General features: G+C 36.6%; 1 protein-coding gene across 1 annotated transcript; it reads left to right on the forward strand.

The window, feature by feature from the left end:
* Positions 1 to 781: 781 nt before the first annotated feature.
* On the forward strand, positions 782 to 24,051 carry LOC130991025 (uncharacterized). Its single transcript, XM_057915226.1, is given in 38 exon segments — positions 782 to 1,150; positions 1,255 to 1,357; positions 2,172 to 3,714; positions 4,132 to 4,348; positions 4,912 to 5,051; positions 5,608 to 6,293; positions 6,443 to 6,704; positions 6,838 to 7,307; positions 8,131 to 8,257; positions 8,341 to 8,465; positions 9,642 to 10,351; positions 10,473 to 10,590; positions 10,666 to 10,782; positions 12,128 to 12,222; positions 12,926 to 13,071; positions 14,123 to 14,178; positions 14,270 to 14,483; positions 15,899 to 16,315; positions 16,399 to 16,676; positions 16,750 to 16,835; positions 16,917 to 17,021; positions 17,721 to 17,973; positions 18,067 to 18,489; positions 18,591 to 18,690; positions 19,633 to 19,955; positions 20,354 to 20,470; positions 20,567 to 20,734; positions 20,882 to 21,007; positions 21,130 to 21,219; positions 21,341 to 21,447; positions 21,525 to 21,552; positions 21,554 to 21,674; positions 22,240 to 22,322; positions 22,406 to 22,501; positions 22,584 to 22,706; positions 22,894 to 22,977; positions 23,191 to 23,328; positions 23,676 to 24,051. Coding segments are annotated over 38 exon segments (9,000 nt in total). The 5' UTR covers positions 782 to 869; the 3' UTR covers positions 24,000 to 24,051.
* The last annotated feature ends 745 nt before the right edge of the window (positions 24,052 to 24,796 follow it).

The raw sequence follows: 24,796 nt of genomic DNA on the forward strand, positions 1-24,796 counted from the left end.
ACTTACGGACAAATTATACAAATGAATTCAAGCATCAAACAATGCAGTTTAATTACACAAAAATAATCAGCGACAACGATAGGTTTCCTCCGGCGATCAATACATAAACAAAAACATATATAAATTGACGAACACAATTTCAGCAAAATTCAAAACCTTATACGTTTTTAATCCCTCTAAATTGCACACAAAACCTTGCGGGCGGCTCTTTAACGGGGGTTTTCCATTAAATTTACCTAAATTTCGAAGAAAACCTTATAAGTTTTTAGCACAATTTGTTGTCATCTTTGCTGCGTTCCAGAAATTTCCGCCGGCGAGGGTTGACGGGAGCCACAGCTCCTGGACGATGTCTCCCACAAGGATGCCAAAACACAATCGCCTGATTAATTTGATGAAGCTTCGTCAAAAATGACGAACACAATCGCCCGCAATTTTCCCACCAAAAAATTGTCGAGCTATCCTAAATTCAAAAAAAAATGAATGCTATTATATATTTTCAAAACAGTAGAAGCTTCTCTGGGAAGCTTTTCAAAAGTTATATATCCGAAATAAAAAAAATTACAAATTAAAATAGTTGTTGCCACTTCACAGCTCTGGGGCCCACGAATCCTAATCATCCGCCCGGCTGGCCTGTGGGGCCCGTTTGACGAACCTTGGTTGAGTTTAAACAGACAAATAAATAAAACGAAAATTGAATTAAACCCTGGGACACGTGTCGATGGGAGGGACCTAGGTGCAATGCACCTAGGTGCAAGATGCAAGAAACCATCTTTGGTTTGGGATCATATTTCCTCTCAATTCAAGAAAACATTCATTCCCGATTCGCTTCAGCATCTCCCACAATGCCGAGAACAGAGTGAAAAGGGGAAATGTTTCTGCACGATTTTATTCAACGGAAGCTCGCAGCTCTGCTGCAGACATGGCTGAGAGGCGACTACGACCTCCAGCTCAAACTCGGCCTCCTCCGCTCAAGCGGCGCCCTCACCAACATCACCTTTGATACCGCCGCGCTCAACGAATTGCTGGACGACCCCTCCAAATTCTGCTTCAAGGAAGTCACCGTCGACCACGTCAGCCTGCAATTCGCGCCGTTTTCTTCCTCCGCATTCACTCTTGTGGTGCGCGGCGTCCACATTGTTCTATCGCTAGGGTACGGTTTACGTGTTATCGGCTTTTTCTTAGCTTTTTTGATTGGTTTGGTAGTTTCATTGATTTTTCTCCTTTGTGTTTGATTATTGGTGTTGGGGTGATTAGGGAGGAAGAGGACGAGGGAGGAGTGAGGTGGACGCGGAGGCTGAAGACGGTTGATACCTCGGCGGAGGAAAGGAATAAGGTCCTTAAGGATATTGATCCCGAGGTACTCTAATCACACATTGGCTCTTGTTGACTCTACCTTTGATATGTTGCTGCAATATGTTGGAATTGAATCGCTTTTGGCTGTTAAGTAGAGTTGCACTATGTTTACACCGCCCCGTCTACTTCTGCGCTGTGGAAGTAGTAATAGTACTCGATGATCGTTTCCTGTTGTGGGTCCAATTGATAGCACTATGAACTGTTGATTTAGAGGTTGGAGGATTAACATTGGACATTACTTTTGTTCATGTCCTTTGGGAGAGAAATATCTGAAAATTCATGAGCGTTAAGAGAGAGTAACAGCTATTTGTGTCTATGTGATCTGCATTTAGTTAGCAGGGAGGGACAGTGAAGGGAAATGAAGAACTATAGAACCTGTTAATGCATTTCTCTTGGATTTTATTGGGAATGATGTTGGTGTTTAGGACGAGCTTAAGCTTAGTGAAGCACAAATAAATTCTTTTTATGCTGGCAACTCATTTGACTCATCATTCTACGATTAGAAGGACTTTTATGGAACAATTTTCATCTGTGAATGTTTCTTAGCTTTACTTTACTCCAAAACCTTTCTCAATTTAATATGATAAATTACAGCTACCCAGTTTGAATCTTAGTGGAATTTGCTTTTGCCGGCATTTTTTATATGATGGTTAAAAACAACCTACCTGGTGTGGTATATTTTCATTATTGAAAAGTGCGTATCTAAAATCATGACTCAATGGTGTTCTCTTACTTGTATCGGAATATGCTTTGGCATTTATCATTTATGCTTAATATTTGAAGCTAAAGTATCGTTTGCATCTCCTTGCTGGTTTCAGGGTTGTGCCCTGCATGATGCTATTAAAAAGATTTCGGACATTAGCACCAGAACATGGAGAGATTCCTTATGGAATACTGTAACTAGACATTGTCAATTGCTGTTGCATGATGTTAATGTACTTCTGCAATATCCTTGCTTGCATGATGTGCCCTTGTGCTCATTATACTTGAAAAAGTTTGGAGCTGCATCACAGATTTTAGGCCAAAGATGCTTCATTAGAGGGTTCATGAACTCATTTTCTTTGCCTTTTGAAGAGAGTTCATTTGATGTTGATTTTAATGGTTTTGAGGTTACATTAAACAGCCAAAATCGCAGAACCACTGTTTTTCCTGCAACCAATATGTCTGCTTTAGTTAATTTGAATAGCCTTCAGTCCGTGAACTTCTCTTTTCATGTCCCAGCATTAAATTTTTTATTTTCCCCAGCAGATCTCTCTGTTATACTGTTATTATATGGACTCTTGTCCAAAGAGAACAAATTTACCAGACCTGGGAGGCAGCTATGGAATATAGTGGCAACAAAAATTAGTTCTCTACTTCCAACTTCTAAGTTGTCATTGGTCAAAGTTGTTAGAAGTGCATCGCTATGGCTGAAATATAGTACTACCTACCGTAGTATACTTCTACAAGTTGGATGTCCTTCCGATGAAGAGATGAAAAGATCAGCTATGTTGATGTTCCATGACACGAAGTATTCAAAATCTGTGAGGTCTCAGTGGAAGTCGATAGCTGAAATTGAAAATGAGTTGCCTTTTGAGGCAATTGCAGTTGCTCGGAGAATAAGTCGCTACAAAGTGTTGTCAAGGAGTCCTGAAAGGAAGATTCACTCCACCAGGACTCCCTCAAAGTTGCGTCAGCTGCTACTGCTTATATTGAGCACAATAGGCAGTTTGTTGGTTTCACTGATGAGAGTGTTCTTTTTGGACAAAGTTCTGGCTGTTTTTTGTGGAAGTAGCCTGCATTCTGGCTTTGTTAGTGAAAACTCGGCTCTACAAAAAAGTGTATCCTTAAAAGTTTTAGAAATTTCAGTGAGTATATCTCCAGACGATGTCTTACAGTCTTCTACGCATGCGAAGGCAGTTTCAAACATGGGGATTGCATACCAAGACTTACTCTCGTTCAGGTTTTCTGTAGATGAATTATTCATAAGATATCTGGAAAAAATTTCTGAAGATTCTCTTACATTTGCCACCGGGTGCTTGAATGTTCATTCATTTTCGACTGCAAAAGCTGGTGCAAGTAATCGCCTGAAACAACAGCAGAAGATGGAAACTGATCGAAGACAGATTGTCGTACGGGCTGAGCCTGCTCAAAATATTAACTTTCCTGAAGCTGTTTCTGAAGATGAAGATGATATAGATGATGTTGGTAGAACTTCAGTTCCTCAGTTAGACTGTCTTCTAGGAAAATTGTGGTTGAAATGGAAGAACTTATTTTTAACGTCTGAAAGAGAAAATATATCAACTATGCATTCTCCATGGATTCTTTTTGATATGTGGAGCTGTTTAATTGACAAAGGAACCAGTAGGTTCGTGCTCTCAGGTTGATTGTAGCTTGATTGTTGGTAAGCTGAACTTCAACCTGGAATATTATTCCTTTGCATCAGCTGTCGTACTCCTTAGATGCCTACATTGTGCCCTTGATAGAAGGAGAGACATTGTTTTGCATGTCCCACAAATCACCATCCAGGATCAACCAGCTAATTATTGGAGCAGTAAATTTGCATCATATGCAAACAAAATCAGAATGGATATTCCTAGAATACTTCCTGTAAAGCATGTTCAAATTGGGGCTTTCATTGCTGGGCCTACTTTTGGGATATCTCTGTCAAACAATCATTTTCATGCTTGTACAGCGAACCCAGTCACACTGCTCTCTTTTGAAATCTGCAATATTGAACTTCTTGTATCACCAAATGTTAAAGATTATGCAGGGTTTATTAAGTGGAAATCTCTTCAGAATGTAACATAGGACCAGAGAGCCTTGGACTTAGAGAACCTCAAGAAATTGGCAGCTCTGGCTTAGGGAACGGAGCTTATAGCTGTCAAGGGGAGACTTCACTCTGTGCTTACTTAAATTTTAAGGGTTTGAAGGCTTACATTGATGAGAGCACTGAGAGCAAAAAAAACCAAATTATAGACTTGAGGCCAACGACTGCAAAGCTCAAATATGTGAGGTAATTATCTCTTTTTTGCACTTTGCATCCAAACTGCTTTCATGCCCGAACTGTACATGTTTCATGATGAAAACATGTGATAATACTGGCAGAGGGTCTTGTCAGTTCACATCACACATCCACTGCATAGTATGGTGGTCGCTAAATTTGTTTCCTGAGAATACTCCATAATTTTTCATGTCAAATCCCTCCTCCAAGACCCCAAGAAAGTAAGATTATTATTCTTTTGTTTCACTTAGCAAGATATTTGACTTTTAATTATACCTAGAGTTAATCTATCCTCTTTCGGGCAGCATGAGTAGTTAGTTCTTGGCACTTATTCTTCTGTAATCAACTTAATTTATTGAAGATTACTAATATGGGACTTGTACATCACTATGTAACAAGGCATCTTATGAGGTGAAAACACATGTTCCATTCCAAATTTCTATAGTAAGCATAATTATATCACAAAGAATATTCGCAGTAAGAGTTAATTGTGTCAAAAAATATATATATTTTGGCAAATCACACAAGTTCAATGTGAGCCCTTGCTGATTTAATATCCGTCTTATGTATGGCAGGAAGGACTATCATTCACTTGGTACATCATTCATTGCTGTCTCAGCAGCTTCCCATTGGGTGGCTACAGGGTTTTCCTGTTTAATGTTTCTGGATGAGTTGTATGTTCTGACAAAGGTGATTTATCTTCCATATTCAGCTAGTACAAATGTTGGATTTTTGTGGCTCCACTTGTCATAAATCAAAATAATAATACTTCTTTATTTGGTTTTATCTCGTACAATTAGATAGGTTGCTTTCTATTGAAACCAATATTCTAAAAACTTGCAAAGCGTGAGATGGGTGCTAAGCTAGTTGCCAACACCTAAAGTACCCAGGAGGCACTTCAGTTTTCAATAGGGGCTGACTTTGAACCTGTCAATTTAGTAGTTTCTCCATTTTAGTCTTTGAAAATATTTTGAGCTTTAATTTTGGTAAAACTCAAGTAATATATCAAAATTGAACGTGTTGTCTAAATTGTGTATTGATGATCTCATAAATGATGCCCCTCTCTCATTCTTGATTAATATAAAGAGAGATAAAAAGAAAGTAATGGTTCTCATCTCTTATTCTTGAAGCTCTAATTTCAACTTCATTATTGATTTTATATTCTTATTCTTAATGACAGATTTATTCGTCCAGGTTGTTTTTGGAGTATTATATGAGTCACGTGCCTTGACAATGAATGTGGCAGGTCGTGATCTAAGCCGTGTAAGCAGCATCAGGCAGAGATACAATTTGTGTTGAATCTGATAGCAGACTCTCTGGGAGAAGCAGTCATGGATCCCGAGTTACATACCCTCAAGTTTTTTTAAATAGCAAACTTGAGCTTAAGTTGCTTGACATGGTTCTTCATAAGTCTAGGAAAAGCTACAGTTCAGAGACCTATACAAACAACTTGCCTACTGAGAGAGAAACTGGCAGTAGTTCGGCCTTGAATGACATTTCTCGCAATGGAATTTACATCTCTATGCAGCATTCAGTAACGGAGTTTATTTACAAAGGACAGGATATGGATGTTATAATTGATACCACTGGATTTCGATGTATCATTTTCAGATATGTGACTGAGTTTCAAGGAACCTCTGAGAAATCTGAGCTTAAAAATCTATTAGGCTTTTTAGATTTTTTGACTGAAGCATCAATTTCTCATAGCAAATTTTGTTTCTGCTTGAAAAACCTTGATGAAGCTTTTCCATCAGCAAGCTTGTCCAATACAGCTGTTGAATCTAGCTCTCATGGTACTGAAAGCCTGCGTGATCATTGGCTGTTCGTGAAAATTGTTATTTCTCAAATTTATATGGCTGGATGCCCAATAAAAGATACTTTGGTCCATGACTTGGAGGAATTCAATGCTGTTTTTTCTGTTGGTGGTGAATTCCAGACAATCTCTTGTGAATGCAAGGTGTTATGCCTTCTATACAGAAGATTTTTGTTTATGTCATGCAACAGATGAGCTTCTCAATTATTCATCTTCCTAGTTAAGTGAGTAATTCACGTGTATAATTGATTATCTGAACTTTAATTTATAGCCTTGTATGTGCTTTTTAACAGGGTGGTTCCATGTTACTTGAAGCAAAAGCTGTCACAGTGTTCAATGAATGCTTTACTTTGTACTACCAGTGGGTCTCGAAACTTCGGCCTTCTGGTAAAATTGTAGTTGCGCAAGATATCAGCAAAATGGCTTCTATAGATGGTAACCCCTGCGGAAGCCTACAGCAAGTTCAATGTCAAGAAGCAGTGAGAGATGGCCTGGATGCATTATGCGTGAGTATTTTGCATCTGTCTCTCATTCTTGTGGAGAGGCATGAATCTGGTACATTGTCACCAATTTCTTTCTCCCTTCTTCCTCCCACCTCTTGTATTCCTTCTTTCCATCCCCGAAGTGGTTAATTTTTTTTTTTCAAATGTATTGTCTGAATATGATAAGCTAGTCAACAACGATGCAGGCAGAATCCAGGAACTTCTACTTGAGGTTGACTTTCATATCAGCTTTGAAGTGTTAAATACAGTGAGAAAAATCTCAATCAGGGATTCCAAGTTTTCTCTGCTTTCTCAATTCAGAGATGAGGACCTAGGACATAATCGAAAGGCTATTCAGAGTACGTTTTCTTCTATCACACCTGATGATTCAGTTCCCAGGTTTATACGAAAGGGCTCATGGATCTCTCCCCACTATAAAGATACTATTCACCCAGACCTTGACGCTAGTCCACCGAGTACCTCAGTCCCTATAAGGAGTTCTCATGTTGATATTATGAGTCGTCGAAAATATATACTGAAAGAGTTGCAGTATTCCCTAGAGGTAGAGAGGCCTGCAACAAGAAACAGCTCTATTCCTCCATGCTCAAACGACATTTGGGTTGGGAGTGGTTATTTATCCCAATTTGATGTGACGATCTCTCTGCATGAAATAAATGTAAGTCTCATCTGAATATATTCTACAGCATCCTAATAAATTGCCTTGCCTTGACCTGGAAAATCTACAAACATCTAGCAAGATTTTCTTTATATATATTACATCTGAGGTTATTGTTTTGTATCATAATTGTGACTGTCTGATGGCAAGACAAGCTATAAAAATTAACATGTTTAACAATGTGTTTCCAATCTCTGCAGATTTGATATTTATAAGACATATTAGGTCATGGAAAGAATTGTTTGATGGTTATTGATTTAAAAAATTGCTTTGAAATGAGCCAACTTAATAGAGAGCCAATTCTTTGAAAAAGATGGTTCAAGCTCACTTAGTGAGACTAGTTAATGTACTGATTCGAGCTCGAGCTTATACTCGGCTGTTGAGCTTATGTGTAAGCTTAATAATATTTACCCAGCTCGGTAATTCATGAGTCAACTTGAAAATATAAAACTATTAATTTGAATAGTTTATTCTTTATAAATTTTTAGTATTGATATGTATATTTTTTTTGAGGCGGTAGTATTGATATGTATTGATCGACCTTGCTTGTGATAAAAAAATATTAGATTTTAGTAAATATATTGTATTTTTGTGAATAAAATAATTTACTATTATGGAGAAATTGATGAATACCTGGATTCAAATATTTAGCCGGCTTGCTTAGGCTTGATTGTGCTCATGAGCTTTCAATATGTTTTGTTAATCATGTTGACCTGGATTTGATGATAAACAAGCACAAACTTGGAACTTTCTATATCCTATTCCTACTCATTTTTAAGGTGAACTTTGTATGTTATGTGGTTTTTCTGATTCTTTTGAACAGATGATGCTTTCTGCTTTTGAATCTTGCTCCAAGGCTTTGGGAAGGGAGGGAGCCTCATATGTGGACCCCAGACGCTGGTCTTATAGCCAAGAACCAGGGGAAAATATGGAAGAAATGGTTCCTGATGGTACTTGTTGTCATTCCATTTTGTTTTAAGACATTCCTTTCAAAGTCAAAACTCGAACTAAGATATCCATGCAACTTCTACAGGAACAATTGTTGCCATCCAAGATGTCGATGAACACATGTACATCACAGTTAGAGATATGGAAAGTGGATATGATATATCTGGAGAAGTCCATTATTCATTGGTGGGAGAGCGTGCACTTTTCAGGGTAAGATGCTTTGACACCAATATTTCAAATTTCTTTGCACCTTTTTATTTGAGCTGGTATATATTTTAATGTAGAGGAAACATATTCAATGAGGATTCCTTTTTAGGCCAGCAGACTCATAAAAACTTCCACCGTTTGCTTTCCATTAGCATTTGTATTCTCCTGCAATATAAGCATGAACAAATGCTCTGATCTTTAGTTGGCTACATTCTTACGAGGCTCCACATATGAGGTTGGCTTAATTTGAACTGATATTAAGTTTCTCTTCATTTAGTTATGTTCGTTGTGTAGTGATCTTGGATAGGTGTAGTAGGGGATGAGAGCTTAATTGATGTTGAACTCACAGACGATGAAGTAATGGTTCCAGCATAGCCTTAGTTACATGGGGTAAATGAAAACACATTGTTATTTTCTTGTCCATTATTACTAATTCTGTGTCCTTTTCTTATTAATCAAACAGAGCATGTAATACAGTTAGCAAATAGGGACATTTAGGCCCCATCATTATACTACCATTCTTTTTCTTTTGATGTTTAATGTCTTCCATGTTGAGCAGTTAACTTCTCCTGCAAGAAGAAGTGTGTCAGGTCGGTCCCATTTCATTGCGATTAGTTTAGTGTGATAATGTTATACCCGTTTTGTGATTTTGCTAATAATAATCACAACATCTATTGTTATTAGCTAGCTAGAAACTTGATGGACCAATATGCATTTTATGCTTAACCAAGTTGTACTTGGAGGGCCTTGTAGTATAGTTTCAACCATGCTATCATTGGGGAAGTTTTCTGTTAAGTGATTGGATAAGCAATATCAAGTAATACTGGCAATGTTTGCTTATTTGAATCCTTCATACAAAATTTCCTCTTTCCTATTTGTTTACCAATTTCCAGTGAGAGTTCTGCTTTCTTGAGTCGGGTGTGAAATTTCCGTAGTGACCCAATTTTCTGTCTTCGATGCAAAATATATTGTATTGCTGTGCAAGATGTACTGGCATCTCATTCGGCATCATTTTGGTTGAATTGCAGTTGCCTGAACACCTTCATCTGGCCCCTTTCAGTAAAATATTTTCAATCTGTTGCCTGACTTGATTTATTATGCATGATTCTTCTGCTCTGTGGGTTGACATACAACCTTTACAATATTACCACACAATTTATTTGTTGGATATTGGTCCAGGTGAAGCATCAGAAGCCAGGGAGATGGAGACCACACACTCAGCATTTTTCCCTAATTTCCTTGTATGCTAAGGATAACTCTGGGGAACCATTGCGATTGAGTTGCCAACCAAGATCAAAATTTGTTGATGTCTGTTCTAGTGGTAATGGGTCTGCACTTTGGGAAATGCTTCCTTTTAAACCTGATGCCTATGAAGATGCTATTGGGTTGGAGTCTTCTACATATATATCTAAAAGGGCATTCCACCTTGTGAATAAGAAAAATGACTGTGCATTGGCCTTTATAGATGGCATGCTTGAATTTGTCAGCAAACCAGGAAATTTATTCAAGTGGAAAGTGTTTGATGACCTTGGTCCAGTACGTAATAGTTTATCGCCTAATAGGTTTGTTATGGAGGGGCTTGCCAGCGCCACTCCTGTATCAGAAGAACAAGGTTCGACGGATGCTGGAACTAATCTTCAAAGTGATTCAAATGTCAATGACATGGGAGTGTTAAGTACAAATGGGAACCTCCTGGCAATCACAGTTAATGTGGAGAAGGTTACTCTAACAATTGTTCATGAGCTTTCAGAAACTGAGGAAAAGTTCCCCCTATTGCAGGGATGCATCATGCCCAATCAAACAATAGTACATATATCAGATGTTAAAGTCAGGATTATGGACAGATTTGAAGTAATTCTCTATTACTTTGATGGCCAGCAAAATTCGTGGTAACCATTTTGCATTAGCTTTCCTCTCGTATCCATTTTCTTTGCAGCAGCGATACGCTTGTGCATTTTTTTCCGCTTACATTAGATGCTTTAAATTGCATTACTTTATTTGTGATTGCAGGAAGGAATTCATTCAACCACTTAAAATCTGCGCTTTCTATTCGCAGAAGTCTCTCATTCAGGGTGCTGAAAATCCTCGACATGGAGGGCCTAGTCGCTTCTTTGCTAATTTTAAGGAGGTTTACCCTTGGTGTTCAATTCTTTGTTAAGCAACACATATTATCAATATGAAAAGTCTTTTCATGCATTGGCAGGTGACTGTATTACTAAGCGAGCTTTCCATGGATATCGTGTTGTTTGTGGTCGGGAAGTTGAACTTGGCTGGTCCTTACACAGTCAAAAGTTCTCTTGTTCTAGCCAATTGCTGCAAGGTGCATAAGCCATCTCTGGCATAAATAATTAGATAAGCTGTCTTTCTTCGTTGAAATCATTATAGAAATCTCTTCCATGTATAGTTCTTCTTGAACTTAAGAAATTAGATAAACTGTCTTTCTTCGTTAAAAACATCGTAGGAATCACGACCTTTTGACTTATTTTGAGATTTCAGCTCGACTTTTAATAAATTTCTGTAACATCTCCACCATTTGATTTGTACCCCCCTAATTTTTCTTATGGCGATGGAGAGTATGACGTAGCTGTCTCTTTTTTTCTTTCTGCATGTACAGATATTCCAAACGTTTTGAAATGACGCTGGGTTTGGTAACTTCCCAATTTTTTTAGGATTGTTTTTGGGGAATCAAGTATCTCTTGATGATAAGTATTTTGTACATGGCAGAGATATAGATGCATAGATAATAACATTACATAAGCAAATTAAGATCCAATAGAGGCTGAGAAACAGGTCAACAAAATTCCCCCAATTCCCATCCGTTGTCTCTCCATCTTTCGTTTTGTCGATAATCCCTAGGAATTATGGGATCTCCTCATATATTCTTTTTTATATACAAAATTCCCCCAATTCCCATCCGTGGTCTCTCTATATTTTTAGTAAGTGCAAGACCTTGAAATAGATGAGTTTTACTTTACCTTAGAACTTTACAATGACTCTGTTAACCGTCCAGTGTTCCCTTTCCCTTCACCCATCTTACCTGAAGACAAGAAAAATAATAAAAATAATTTTTCTTCTGGAAACAGAAAAGGAGAATTGCTATATGGTTGAACTATTTTCTATTATCTGACCTAGGCCCCCTCATATGAGGATGTGTGGATTTACATGTTGGACAGATATGAGAGTTTTTTCTCATTAGCATGCTGTAGTGAATTGATAACCTGAAGTATCATCCTTCTAGGAAGATTCTTGGTGACTAATTTTATTCTGTTGATCTCCTTATTTGTAATGATTGGAGCCTACTGTGATAAAAATTTGGGGTAATTATTGAATGCTTGGTAGATAATGAAGAGGTGTGGGGCCAACTTCCATTTTCTTAGTTTGCCCTAAAGTGCTGAACCAATTGATGCAATTGTGACTGTAATGGAGTGATATTGGACTCATAGATCAATTTCAACGGATAGATTTTCAATTTTTATGAATAATTCTTCTACTGCATGCTTATTTTGATCTAATATTTAAATCTAGGTCTCAGTTATCTCTGATCTGCCAATTTACTCTAGCAATCCCTCACTCTGTTTTACATTTTCCATGAAATATGAGTTTGATTAAGGCCTCTTTCTTTCCCCCCTTATTAGCAACATGCAATTGATGTTTCTAGATGGCAGGTTGAAAACCAGTCTGGCTTGACCCTTCTTTGTCAGTTTTATGATAGTCAGGATGCATCAATATCTTCGAGACAGTCTGCCACCATTTTCTTAAGGTAGTCTATCCAACTTTTAAGGCTTGCATAGATGTCGAATGCTTTTGATCATATCCAGTGAAAATTTTATTGTTTTGAGTCTTTTATTTAACCTGTAGAATATGGGTCGGAGCTTATAAGTGATTTTGAAATGTGAACATGGATTAGATGAAAGATGAGAATGGGCAATGATTATTTTATGAACTGGATTTATGTTGTAAGCACCTTGATGACCCTTTTAATGATTGACATGTAAGGCCCAACAATCAGATTCATTCTATTGGCTATTGTGATTGTCAACATTCTCCGATCCTATTGAGAAAATAATCAAATTTATAATCCAGAATAGATTCTATCTGGTGGGAACACAAACAACTGCTGATAATATATCCGTTGGGTATTAAAAGCAAACCATGACTTACGTCGGTGATTAACTTATAAAATAAGAAGTTAAGGAGTATTTCTGCCACCCGAGATACTGTTTTAAAAGGGACCAATCAATTTATAGCTACGTTGTGCCCATTAGGAATTAAACTATTGATCTTCTGGTAATAGTTCACTGGTAGCTACTTGGCTAAGATGTTCTGTGTTTATCTTCCTCTAAACTCCAATAACTATGGCCGCCTTTATTTAGGAGGATTGTGCTTAATACTCATTTGTCACTTGTATTGGTAAAATTTTCTGTAATGTTGCATTCAGGATTCTGTAATTCTCATGTTCCTAGGCACCTTTCTTTGGCAAATCAACCACCAGAAGCATCTTTCTTTTCATTACAACTTGTCCAGCAAGCTCTTTCAACTTCTCCACTTCATCTTTCACTTTTAGAAGCTCGAAAATTTGCTTGGAGGACTCGGATTATGTCATCCCAAGGTGAGGCACCTTGTTTCTTCTTGTGACCTCATTGAAGCATGCACTCTAAGCTAGCTCTTACTTTGCATTTGATTGCTGTTGCTGAGATTATTTGAATTGCTTAGGTTTGTCTAATTATTACTTTCTTCGTTGCACATTGCACCACCTTAGATTTCACAGATCAACATAGTTTCACTCAATCATTTGTAAAGCAAATTAGTAGTTCCAATTTTCTTTGAAATTACATGCTGAATTAAACTTGTCCAGTAGTCTATTACTAATAATGGAAAACTTGTCCAGTAGTCTATTACTAATAATGAAGCTCAAGCCAATATAATGTCGGGATGGACTGGGAATTATGTTTACCCAGTGCAGTGGCATGTGGTTGAACTGGTTATTTAATTTTCATTGAATGGGCTGCTAATTAATGGAAACCAATTTTACTAGTAGTATATGGTCTGAAGCCTCAGAAATTTTGAACGAAAAACTTCTGTTACCAGAAAAATCTTCATTTAGAATCTTGTTATAAACGTGTCCGATGGTTATTGAATTTTAATCACTGGAGTTGCTTTATTTCAAATCTAACTTTGTTTTTTTCTTTTGCTCTTTATTAGTTTGACTTACTGTTTTCTTTACTGTTTCTGTTTAACCTTCATAGTCATTTAATTTTATTGTATCAAGAAACTTCAACATTTCGGTTTTCTTTTACATTTGTTCATTATAGCCACTGTAATTTGTTGAGTGGTGGTGTGATGACGTTGGCAAATCAGTGACATCTGTAGTAGTATATTTTCCCAGATTACAGATCTGAGCTACAAATACGGTTTACAAGCATTTACCTACGGAATATTTTTTTGAGTTTATTACCTATGGAACTTGATGAGTTTTTTTTATGTGAAAGCATATTATATTATGAAAATCTCAAGACATTCTGAAGAGGTTATATTTATTGAGAATTCATCATGCTGACATTTGGTTGGTTTTCTTTGGCATCGTGCAAGTGATAGTCTTTACATTTCATGGTTAGGAAGGATAACTTTGATTTTTAACCCCCTTTACTCCACTTGTACAGACTCCAAATCTTTTCCTGGCCCCTTTCTTGTTGTTGAAATTTCAAAGGGCATTGAGGTATGAATTTACTGACACTTGGAGATAATTATATTTTGTTATATAACTAGAATAAATTTCACTATCTTTGTTTCCATTGTGCTATAACTAGGATGGCTTGTCGATCATCGTCTGTCCTCTACTGATGATTCACAATGAAACTGATTTCTCTCTGGAGCTACGTTTTCAAAGGGGTCAGGGTGAGGGAACTGAATCTGCTTCACTAATATTGAAAGCTGGAGATGTTGTAGATGACACTATGACAGCATTTAGTGCTGTTAACTTGCCTGGTGGTTCGAGAAAAGCATTGACATCTTTGAGTGTTGGTATGCTGTTATCTTCATTTGTCCATTATTTCAGTACATTAGTGAAGAAGTAACACAAAGAAACTTGAGATTACTATTTTGCTTACAATTGATTGAGTGAAATTATTTTGTTCTGCAAAATGTAATTTGGTGATGCAATGTGCAACAAGGAAAACATAACAGAAAATGTAGATGCAAGGGAAGTACAATGGGTAGGCCATTTCTATTGATGACATAATTCTCCACCTTAGATCACTGAGTGCTCTAGTTATTTATGGATTAATTGCACCTGAATACACGAACTTTCACCCAATTCTGGTTTTGCACATGAACTAAAAATTCTGCATCCAAATACACGAATTTTCAATTGTTCTGATTTTTCACATGGTTGTAACTTTCTGGTGAGTTAATGATATCATGGCTCATTGAAGTGGAAAATTAATGCCATCATGACTAACTAATGTGACATAGACATCCAACTACGTTGTTTAGTATATCAAGTGTTAAGTCATGTTGACATTTTAGGCATCCACCTCAACCGTAATTTGGGGGCAATTGACAACCGTGTGAAAAATCTGAACAATCGAAAGTTCGTGTACTTGGAGGCAAAATTTTTAGTTCATGTGCAAAATCGAAATTCGGTGAAAGTTCGTATATTTAGGCGTTAGTACGCCTTGTTTAATTATAGATATCTTGCTAATATTCAGAGAGTTGTCATGATTTAGGGAGAAACAAAATCAAAGATAAAGATATCTGGTCTTTGGCATTTTCCAATTCCAAAGATATAGTTCTTGTGTGTGAGATTGGAAACACGGAAATCTTTATATTAGTTGGTTCCAGATACTCAACTTAAGTTTGCTTCTAATGTTAAGGATGCCCTCTCATAATATTTTTTAATCTTATTTTTCCACGAAATTTTAGATTGAATGGTGGAATAGTAGCATAGTTTGTTGAAATTAGATGTGTTCTTTATGAGTTTAGATTTGACAATTTCCTTGTGGAAAATTGCAGTGAAAATCCAGTGAATGAAGGATAGTGTGTGTACACAATATTAATCTTGACTTGCTGAATATTTATGTTCTACAGCTGCATGCATCCAGATGTTCCATGGATGATTTTTAATGGAACACCAAATATTTTTGGCTGGAGAATATGGAGTGAAAGCCGCATTTGATCTTGTTATTGCTTATAACTATAATGAAATGCTAGATTAGTTGGAGTCTCAATTGCTGTTGTGGTCTCATCACACACACATTTTTTAAATAATTTTATGGTGTCATTTCAATATGAAATGGTTATTTTGTCTACCAATATCAATTTTGTTTTGGCTTATTGTTATTATTATTTTGTCATTCTGTTCTGTGCCTGTACATTCTCTTACCGATTTTCACAATGAGAAGACCTTGAAATTCACCTCGTTCAGTATTAACCTGTAGGGAACTATATATTCTCTTTTAGACCACATTCTGGAGATGGTTCAGGTAATTTTGAGAAGTTATCCATAGAGTGGTCAGATGAACTTAAAGGTGGGAAGCCTATGCGCCTATCAGGGATATTTGACAAATTAAGTTACCAAGTGCGAAAGGCATTTGCTGTGGACTCAACTAGATTTTCGCTCAGTAGTGCAAATTGTGCTGTCGCATCTGAAGAAGGTTCAGATTCTAACATATATTTCCTGATACAAACTGTTGGAAAGACAATACCTGTTATAAACCCAGATAACTTTGGGCATGCACCTAGCAATAAAAATTCACCAGTTGCGATGCAAGAGCAGAAGGAGATTTTTATTCTTCCAACAATTAAGGTTGCAAATCTATTGCACACAGAGATACGTGTCCGTTTGACTGATAAAGGTATTTGGGACTGAAAAAAGTGTATTGAGGCTTTTGTTTAGTTTACTATATATTTATGTAAACAAATCTTCACTTTGTTGCAGATCCACACAGCACTACAGATTGTGACAACATATGGAGCGAAGCAACTATTTCATGTGAATCAGCAGTCAATTTTTATGCTAATCCTGATACTATCTACTTTGTTGTGACTTTAACTTCTTTCGAGTCAAGCTGTAAACCAGTAAATAGTCGTGACTGGGTGAGAAAATTACAAAAGCAAAAAGGAGACATTTCTCATTTGGACATTGAGTTGGACTTTGATGGCGGAAAGTACTTTGCTATGCTGAGGTTGTCTCGTGGACTCAGAGGCACATTAGAGGTATTTATACTGAAACATTAAATATAATATTAATCTAGCTGAAATTCAATAAGTTGTTGGGCTTATTCGTCAGGTGGATATCTTTACGCCATATGCACTGCAAAATGGTACAGATAAGCCATTATTTTGCTTTTCGGCCAACCAGAAGCCTTTATCTAGGTATCCTGTGTATTATTTCAGGATTTTTAAAAAATGCATCAAGAATTGATTTTATCACTAACAAGAGACTGCTTTTGGCAGGGGTGACATGGAAAGACTAGGTGCCAGGGAAAGACTAGGTGCCAGTATTTCTCCAGACTTAGGATTATATTTACCTCCTCATTCCATCAGATCATGGTTCTCGAAGTAAATACCTATCTTCTATATTTCCTCTTATTACATTGTTGCTTAAGCAAGAGCTTGATATTTTCAAATGAACATCCATGATACAGAATTGAGTTATATTAACACTTAGTATGAAACCTCTTTGACTAAGCCAAACTACCTTCTCAAGTGCACAAGTACAGTTTCCATTTTCCATATTCAATATGACGAAATTAATGTTTCTTAACTTGCACAACTGTCAAGTATTCCTTAATAATTTTTACAGTATGAGTAGAATGTATATCTTGCTATAACCTTTTTGTGTTCTTCTGGAAGCAATTTGATTTTTTTGTAATTACTTTCTGCTTATTTTCTTTGAAAAGAAATCAGTTTTGTTAACTCCAACAAATAGTGGTCAAGTATTCCTTAAAGTTGGCTACTGTCAGTTTTGCCTAATTTGAGTACATAACATTGTCTTGCTATGACTTATAATTCTGTCTAATTAACTAAGTTCTCCATATTTTCGTTATGAGATGCGACCTAAACTAAAATTCCACTAATGTGTATAATTTCTCAAGTAAAATGTGACCATTGTTTTAGCAAAGTAAGCTTCTTTTGAATTAATAAATCCTGAAGTGAAGATGAAATCAATCTGTAATCAGCGAATTGCTAAAACATCGTAAAATTGTGTATATAGCTTCTATGTCATTTACCTTTTTATATACCTTTATCCAATGCAAGATGCTACAAATTGCATTTCAAGTTGCTGGAGGAGAAAGTGCTAGAGGCACCATTGGACTTGGATGTGTTATCAGGCCTTACAGAGATAGACCTGGAATCTGAAGAATTTTTTGAATCAAAAAATATTGTGAGGCTTGCGGTTTCTGTAAGGCCATTAGTCAACAAAGAATCTAATATAGTATCGTTAAGCTCGCGTTACGTTGTATGCAACGACTCAGAAGATGTGATTGCTATCCGCCAATGCTATATGGAGGTATTCTGTAACTCAAGCAAACTCACTAATAAGTAATAATTAATCATGGTGTCCTTTTCAACATGATCTGAAAATTTTCTTTCTTTTTGAAAGGATATGGAAGACGTGATCAATATCGACAGCAAAGAGAGGATCGCTTTAAGTCTGAATACAGTAATGAGAAAAAAGAAAGTTACCAGCTTTGTTGAAAATATTCTCAAAAAGCATACAAAATCTCAATCTGATTCATCATTTTACATTCAGTTCCGACCAAATCAGACAGGACTTTGTTGGTCAGGACCAATATGTGTAGCCTCATTAGGACGTTTTTTCCTGAGATTCCGAAAATCTGTGGATGTTCCTGAAACTCAGTCAGATAACATGTCCACCAAAGATAATATTGCTGAATTTGCAGCTGTTCATGTGGTGGAAGAAGCATCTACCATAGTTTTGCATTTCCGCAGGCCACAAGTGACAAATCTCCCCTATAGAATAGAGAACTACTTACGTGATACCCCTTTAACTTATTATCAGAAGGTTTGATGTGCAGTTTTCCCATTTTATTATGTGCAGTATAGTGCACTCTGATTTTTTATACACATGTTCTTGTATTTCTAAATGACGTCAAATTCTTGCAGGGTGGTTCATCAGAGCCAGAGACTTTGGGAGCTGGAGGTACTGTTGATTATGTCTGGGATGACCTGACTCTTCCACATAAGTTAATTGTTCAACTTGATGGTAATTCTCATGTCCTGAGTATATGATAATATACAGTCGTGGCCAATGTTTTCTTCAACTTTTCTGGGAAAGATATGGATGATATAATGATTTTTTTTGTTTAACATAGTTTATAGTTTATAGGATGTTAGGTCTTATTGTAAAAAATTAATTTAATGACCTTTTGAAGTGTTGGATGAATAAAAATCATGGATTGTTGAAGGTAGCAGCAAAGGAATTTTATTGTCACAATTTAATAAGTCAGCAAATCATAAAACAATCCAAGCATTTTATTTTGAGATGATATAATAATATTCCTTTTCAAGAAAAAAAATACTGAACACTTCGAGTCATCTTATATGCTCTCAATCATGGAAGCTGTACTAATGAGCTTATGTTCTCAGCAAACACCCCCTCGGAGTTTTGTTAAGATTGGTCTCTCTGAAATAGATAGAAACAACATTTATAGAGAAGAGTTCAGTTTCCAGATTTAAACGCCCTATACAAACTTAAGGGTGAACATGATATTTACACTTAAGGAATCATCTTGGACAAGGAAATTTGACCATGGTGTTTGTTACACCAGTTCTACAATGAAAAAGCTACCACAATCCATTTCACAAGTATATAAACAAGCCTGATATTTTGGGGCAGAATGGTCATTGGTAAATTAATAATTTAATTGTTTTTAATTTTTAGTGAAAGGCAAAATGATTACTTATGACTGCTGTGTGGGGTTTCCTACAGACAAAATTGGAGGCTAGGTCTTTGTAAATATCAAAGATGGAGGAAAAGGGTTGGTAATAGCTACATTAAAAGGGTGATGAATCAATATTGTTTATTTATATATCTCTTGGGAGAAACTAACCTTATTTTTTATGAAGCAGAACTTATGCATCCAAGTTCTTGTTAATGCAATTGAAATGACATGGGTTTGTGATTTATGTTGTTTCCTTGTCGCAGATGTGCACCTATTGCGAGAAATCAACCTGGATAAGGTGCGACCTTGGAAATCATTTTACCGGAGCAAGCAAACCAGAGGTCTAGGACTTCATCTACCACTGGAGAAGAAGCCTGAAGATCATAAACAAACTACTTATAGTCGATCAATAAGTTTGGACGGGGCTAAGGTGGGCTTTGAAGTATATGCCGAAGGTACCACAAGAGTGTTGAGGATTTGTGAGTTCTCTGGTAGTCATAAGGTGAATATAGTGTCCAGATCCAGTAGAAAACTGAGGCTGAGAATCTCTTATTTTTCTCTCCACTTGCTGGAGTATGCAAAGCAGGTTAATATTCACTATTGAATTTAAGCCCATTTTCAGTTCTAGATTCTTTTATGCATTTATCCATCTCTAAGGTACCATGGGTTTCTGCAGCCAAATTGTTTTATCAGCATTGGCTAGTATCTGTTATATTGTGGTTTAAAAGCTCAGTTTATTACATCATTTTTCCATCATGCCCTTTAACATTTTTTGTGTTCTATTACACCCTTAAGCTTTCAGATTTTATTTTTTATCAGGCCTCTGAACTATTACTTCTGTTTTTAAGCCCTTCTTTAATTGATTTTATTTTATTTTATTTCTTTAATCTTTTGTTTGTCAGGCTGTTTGAGCTGTAGTTTTTATATTTTTAGATAATGTTTTGGTTCCAAAACTGATTCTTTTTAAACTGCAACTTTCTGAAGCAGGTAGATTTAGGTGACCCATCCAGCTATGCACCAATAATTATTACAAGGCTTGGAAGAATTAACTGGGATGCTATAATGACCAATCAGCTAAACTATAGCCAAATCAGAGTGCAGGTACGTGCTGTTGCTGTTATTGTAATTATTGGTCTCTCTTCTGGTCCAGGTTCATGATTATATGCTTTACTTGATCTTTGTTTCTTATAAATGCAGTCGTTAAGTGTGGATGAGAAGTGGGCTGGGGCTCCATTCAGTGCAATGCTTCGCAGGCACCAGACGGAGAAGTCTGATACAAATGAGTGTGTCCTTCACATTGGACTAGTTTTACTTCCAACTAGTTATAATGTCAGACAAGTGAAGTACCTTTCTATCGTGCTGCAGGTAACACAGTTTCTGAAGTATAAAGCGTGTTCCATGTGTTCTATTTCTGAAAGTAGCTTTTGGACAATATTCGGTATCGTCTATTATAAAATGCAGCCGAGTAATTCTTTTCATAAAGCTCTTCAGCAAATTCTATCATTTTTGCAGCCTCTTGACTTGAACATTGATGAGGACACACTGATGAGAATTGTTCCATTCTGGAGAAGTTCTCTCAGTGAATCAACTACCTCCAGCCAGTACTATTTTGATCATTTTGAGGTCCACCCTATAAAGGTTTAATATCCTACTTGGTTGTAGTCTTTATAATTTCTTACACTCTATGCTTTCTACTCCCTCACAAGTACTTACTGTCATCTGTGCCAAGTAACTGATTTGAACTTCTCTATTATATAAAGATCGTAGCAAGCTTCCTTCCTGGGGACTCACGTTACAGCTACAGTTCAACTCAAGAGACCCTGAGGTCTTTACTCCATAGTGTTATTAAGGTATGAGAGCAAGTTGTTGTTGAATAATTCATTTTCTTTCCTTCTCTTTCTCTAGCATGGAATTGGTATATTGTTTTTGTTTTTGATATGGTGCTGCATTACTGTTCTTCCTCTCCTTCAGATACCTGCCATTGAAAGAAAAACTGTGGAACTCAATGGTGTCCTTGTAACACATGCTTTGATAACACTGAAAGAATTGACTATAAAATGCGCACAGCATTATTCATGGTACAGTGCTACTACATTTTGATCTTTTCGGTCCTTCTGTTTTAACTTGGCATCCCTAAACCAATTGAATTCAATAGGTATGCCATGAGAGCTATCTACATTGCCTAAGGGAAGCCCACTGCTTCCTCCTGCTTTTGCTTCTATATTTGATGATCTTGCTTCATCCTCCCTGGACGTCTTTTTTGATCCTTCAAGCGGCTTGCTTAATGTTCCTGGGGTAACCTTGGGTATTTCCTTTTCTCTCTATATGCTTGCGACTACCATGATAATATTATTGCTTAATGTTTACGTGAAGAAACAACAATTACAATTAGTATTTTTATCTCTAGAATACGTTATGCTCTCTAGTCATTATTTGAATTGGTCTGAATATGTAAGTGTGCAGTATATCTGGGGGGGGTGTTTACTTTTCATGGATCAATATGATACACGGTTGAGTATTTTTTATCTTCATTACTAGGATTTCTCCAATCCCACCTTTCAATGGGATATGAATCACAAAATTAGCTCAAATGATATAAATAATCAAGGGCTTTGGGATATCCCAAAGTTCTAATCCATCTTAGTAAACAATGGACTGGCCTATACTTTTTATTATTGTTATTGTTATTGTTATTGTTATTGTTATTGTTATTGTTATTGTTATTGTTATTGTTATTGTTATTATTATTCAGGCTATTCCTCAAAAGTAAACAACCCCTTGAATGTTTATAGTAGACAGAGAACTTGTTTAATTGGTTTTAGTTTTACTGCAATGTGTGTCTGGCCTTATTTGGAACTTTTTGAAACCAGGCACTCTCAAGCTGATTAGCAAAATAGTAGATAACAAAGGATTTTCAGGAACAAAGCGCTACTTTGGTGATCTGGGAAAGACAGTATGTCATTCTCTTCCTATTTTCGAAGAGTAGTTGATTCTTTTTTCACAGTATTAAAATTTCAACATGTGTCCCATTTGCAGTTAAAAACAGCTGGGTCTAATGTGCTATTCGCTGCACTCACTGAAGTATCAGACTCTATTCTTAGGGGAGCAGAGACAAATGGTTTTAACGGAGTGGTGAGAATAAGTCGCTTCTCATTGTTTCTCAAACATTAACTGTGGATCTGTCACTTAAATGTGTGAAGCACATATTTTGTAGGTCAATGGTTTTCACCAAGGAATTCTCAAGTTAGCTATGGAACCATCTGTTCTTAGTAGTGCTTTCATGGAAGGTGGCGCAGATCGAAAAATTAAGCTAGACAGAAGTCCCGGAGTTGATGAGGTTTGTTAAGGAGTAAAAAGTTATTTCCTGGGACCATATTGTGGCTGTGATGCGTTTTACAAGTCAGCTTTTCGTATAAAGTTTACTCTAAACAACTTAAAGTGTAGTAGAATTGTTAAAAGTCACTAATGCTGGGTGCTGAGTAGTATAATTTACAGTCTCAATCTTTTTATGTTAAACTATGCAGCTATACATTGAGGGCTATCTTCAAGCAATGTTGGATACGATGTACAAACAGGAATATCTTAGGGTGAGAGTCATTGAAAACCAGGTAATTTCCGCTCGGTGATGTTGTCATGCCTAGAATGTATATCACTCAGGTGCTTGGACAAAATGTCTGTTCTTCATGGCTTGATAGTGTCCTTATGCCTAGCATAGATTGATCCAGAAATGTTGACACTCCACTTTCACCAGTTGCCCGTCTCTCCTCAAGGCTGGTAGTGTGTCTAATCATGACCGTATTTCTTTATTGATTTTCCTTTAGGTTATTCTCAAAAACCTTCCTCCAAGCAGTACTCTTATCAATGAGATTATGGAACGTGTAAAAGGATTTCTCGCTAGCAAGTCATTGTTGAAGGGCGAATCTTCAAGTCATTCCCTCCAACACATACGAGGAGAAAGGGTAAGCATGTGCTCTATCTGTTTGTCTGTTGATACGAGGACACACACGATTCACTTCATAGAAAACTTAAACTTCACATAAAGAAAATGCTAGATTTGAATAAAGTTAGGTCCGTTGGATTGAAGTTAACATTAAGCATGCATGCTTAAAGATGTAATGTGAAAGATATGTTGATGTTCTCTCTGGTAAGATCTAAACATAGGATCTATAAGCATAGCTGGGCTTCTGCAGCTTTCGTTGGAAAAATGGACGAACTTTGAGGATAAATCAATTGTGTTAGAACTGCATGAGCAGAAACTTGCCGTCTTGTTTCCAGTCAGGTCATCTATAACCAATTCTTGTGACAGGAGTGGAGACTTGGCCCTACGATCCTGACTCTATGCGAGCACCTGTTTGTGAGCTTCATGATTCGCGTGCTACGCAAGCAGTCCGGCAAAGTCATCGGCAGAATAAAGTGGAGGGATGAAGAAAAGGCAGATGAAGAGAAGGCCATTGATGAGCAAAAGGTGAAGTTTGTGTGGAAATGGGGATTGGGGAAGTTTGTGTTGTCAGGTATAGTTGCATATGTAGATGGACGGTTGTGTCGGAACATCCCTCATCCTTTAGCAAGAAGAATTGTTAGTGGCTTTTTGTTAAGTTTTCTTGATCAAAGTGACGATGAAACAAAGTGATGAGTAATATATTTTTTCTTATTTTGCAATGGAAATCTTCCAATTCACACTTATGGCAGTATTTTATCTGCTATTTTGCACTTGATTCCTTTCATTTATGTGGAATTGAAATCGGTAATTTCTCTCATTTTTTATTTTTTCAGAAAATACATCTCTTTTTTTAATATTTCAATGTCTATTTCATTTTCGTTGAAAGTTAAAATTTTAAATAATTTGCATATCTATCTATGTGGAGGTTAATTTAATCCGAAATCGATGAGTTAGTTCAAATAAACCAAAAAAAGAGGTGAGTTGTAGCTAATTTTTTTTCAGCCCATAAAGATTTTGGGCTTTTCGGTGCAGACCGATTGGGTTTGGGTCCGGCTCGTCGATCCAGAGTTATTAAAAATTATTCTTGTTTAGTTATTGGATCGTGGCTGTTGTTGGGCCATTTCCCCTTGCTTCTCATTCGATTTTTATTTATATTACTTTCCTCCGTCCCGGTGAAGATGAGATATTTCTTTTGAGCACGAAATTTAGGAAGCTAATGTTTAGTAAAAAAGTACTCCCTCCGTCCCACGTGTCAAGAATTGTAGATTAATGTTTTAAGTGTGTAGTTAATAAAGTATAAAAGTGATAAAGTAAGAGAGAGAAGGTGATAAAAGTGATAAAGTAAGAGAGAGAAATTACCTTATTTAGAAATGTGCCAAGATTCATAGGGACGGCCCAAAAAGAAAAACGTGTCAAGATTCATGGGACGGACGGGAGTAAAATGAAAGAGAGAATGAATGAAAAAATAACTTTAATTTATTTCCAAA

The sequence above is a fragment of the Salvia miltiorrhiza genome, chromosome 6 (genome assembly GCF_028751815.1).
Source record: "Salvia miltiorrhiza cultivar Shanhuang (shh) chromosome 6, IMPLAD_Smil_shh, whole genome shotgun sequence".
In the NCBI taxonomy this organism is placed as follows: Eukaryota; Viridiplantae; Streptophyta; class Magnoliopsida; order Lamiales; family Lamiaceae; genus Salvia; species Salvia miltiorrhiza.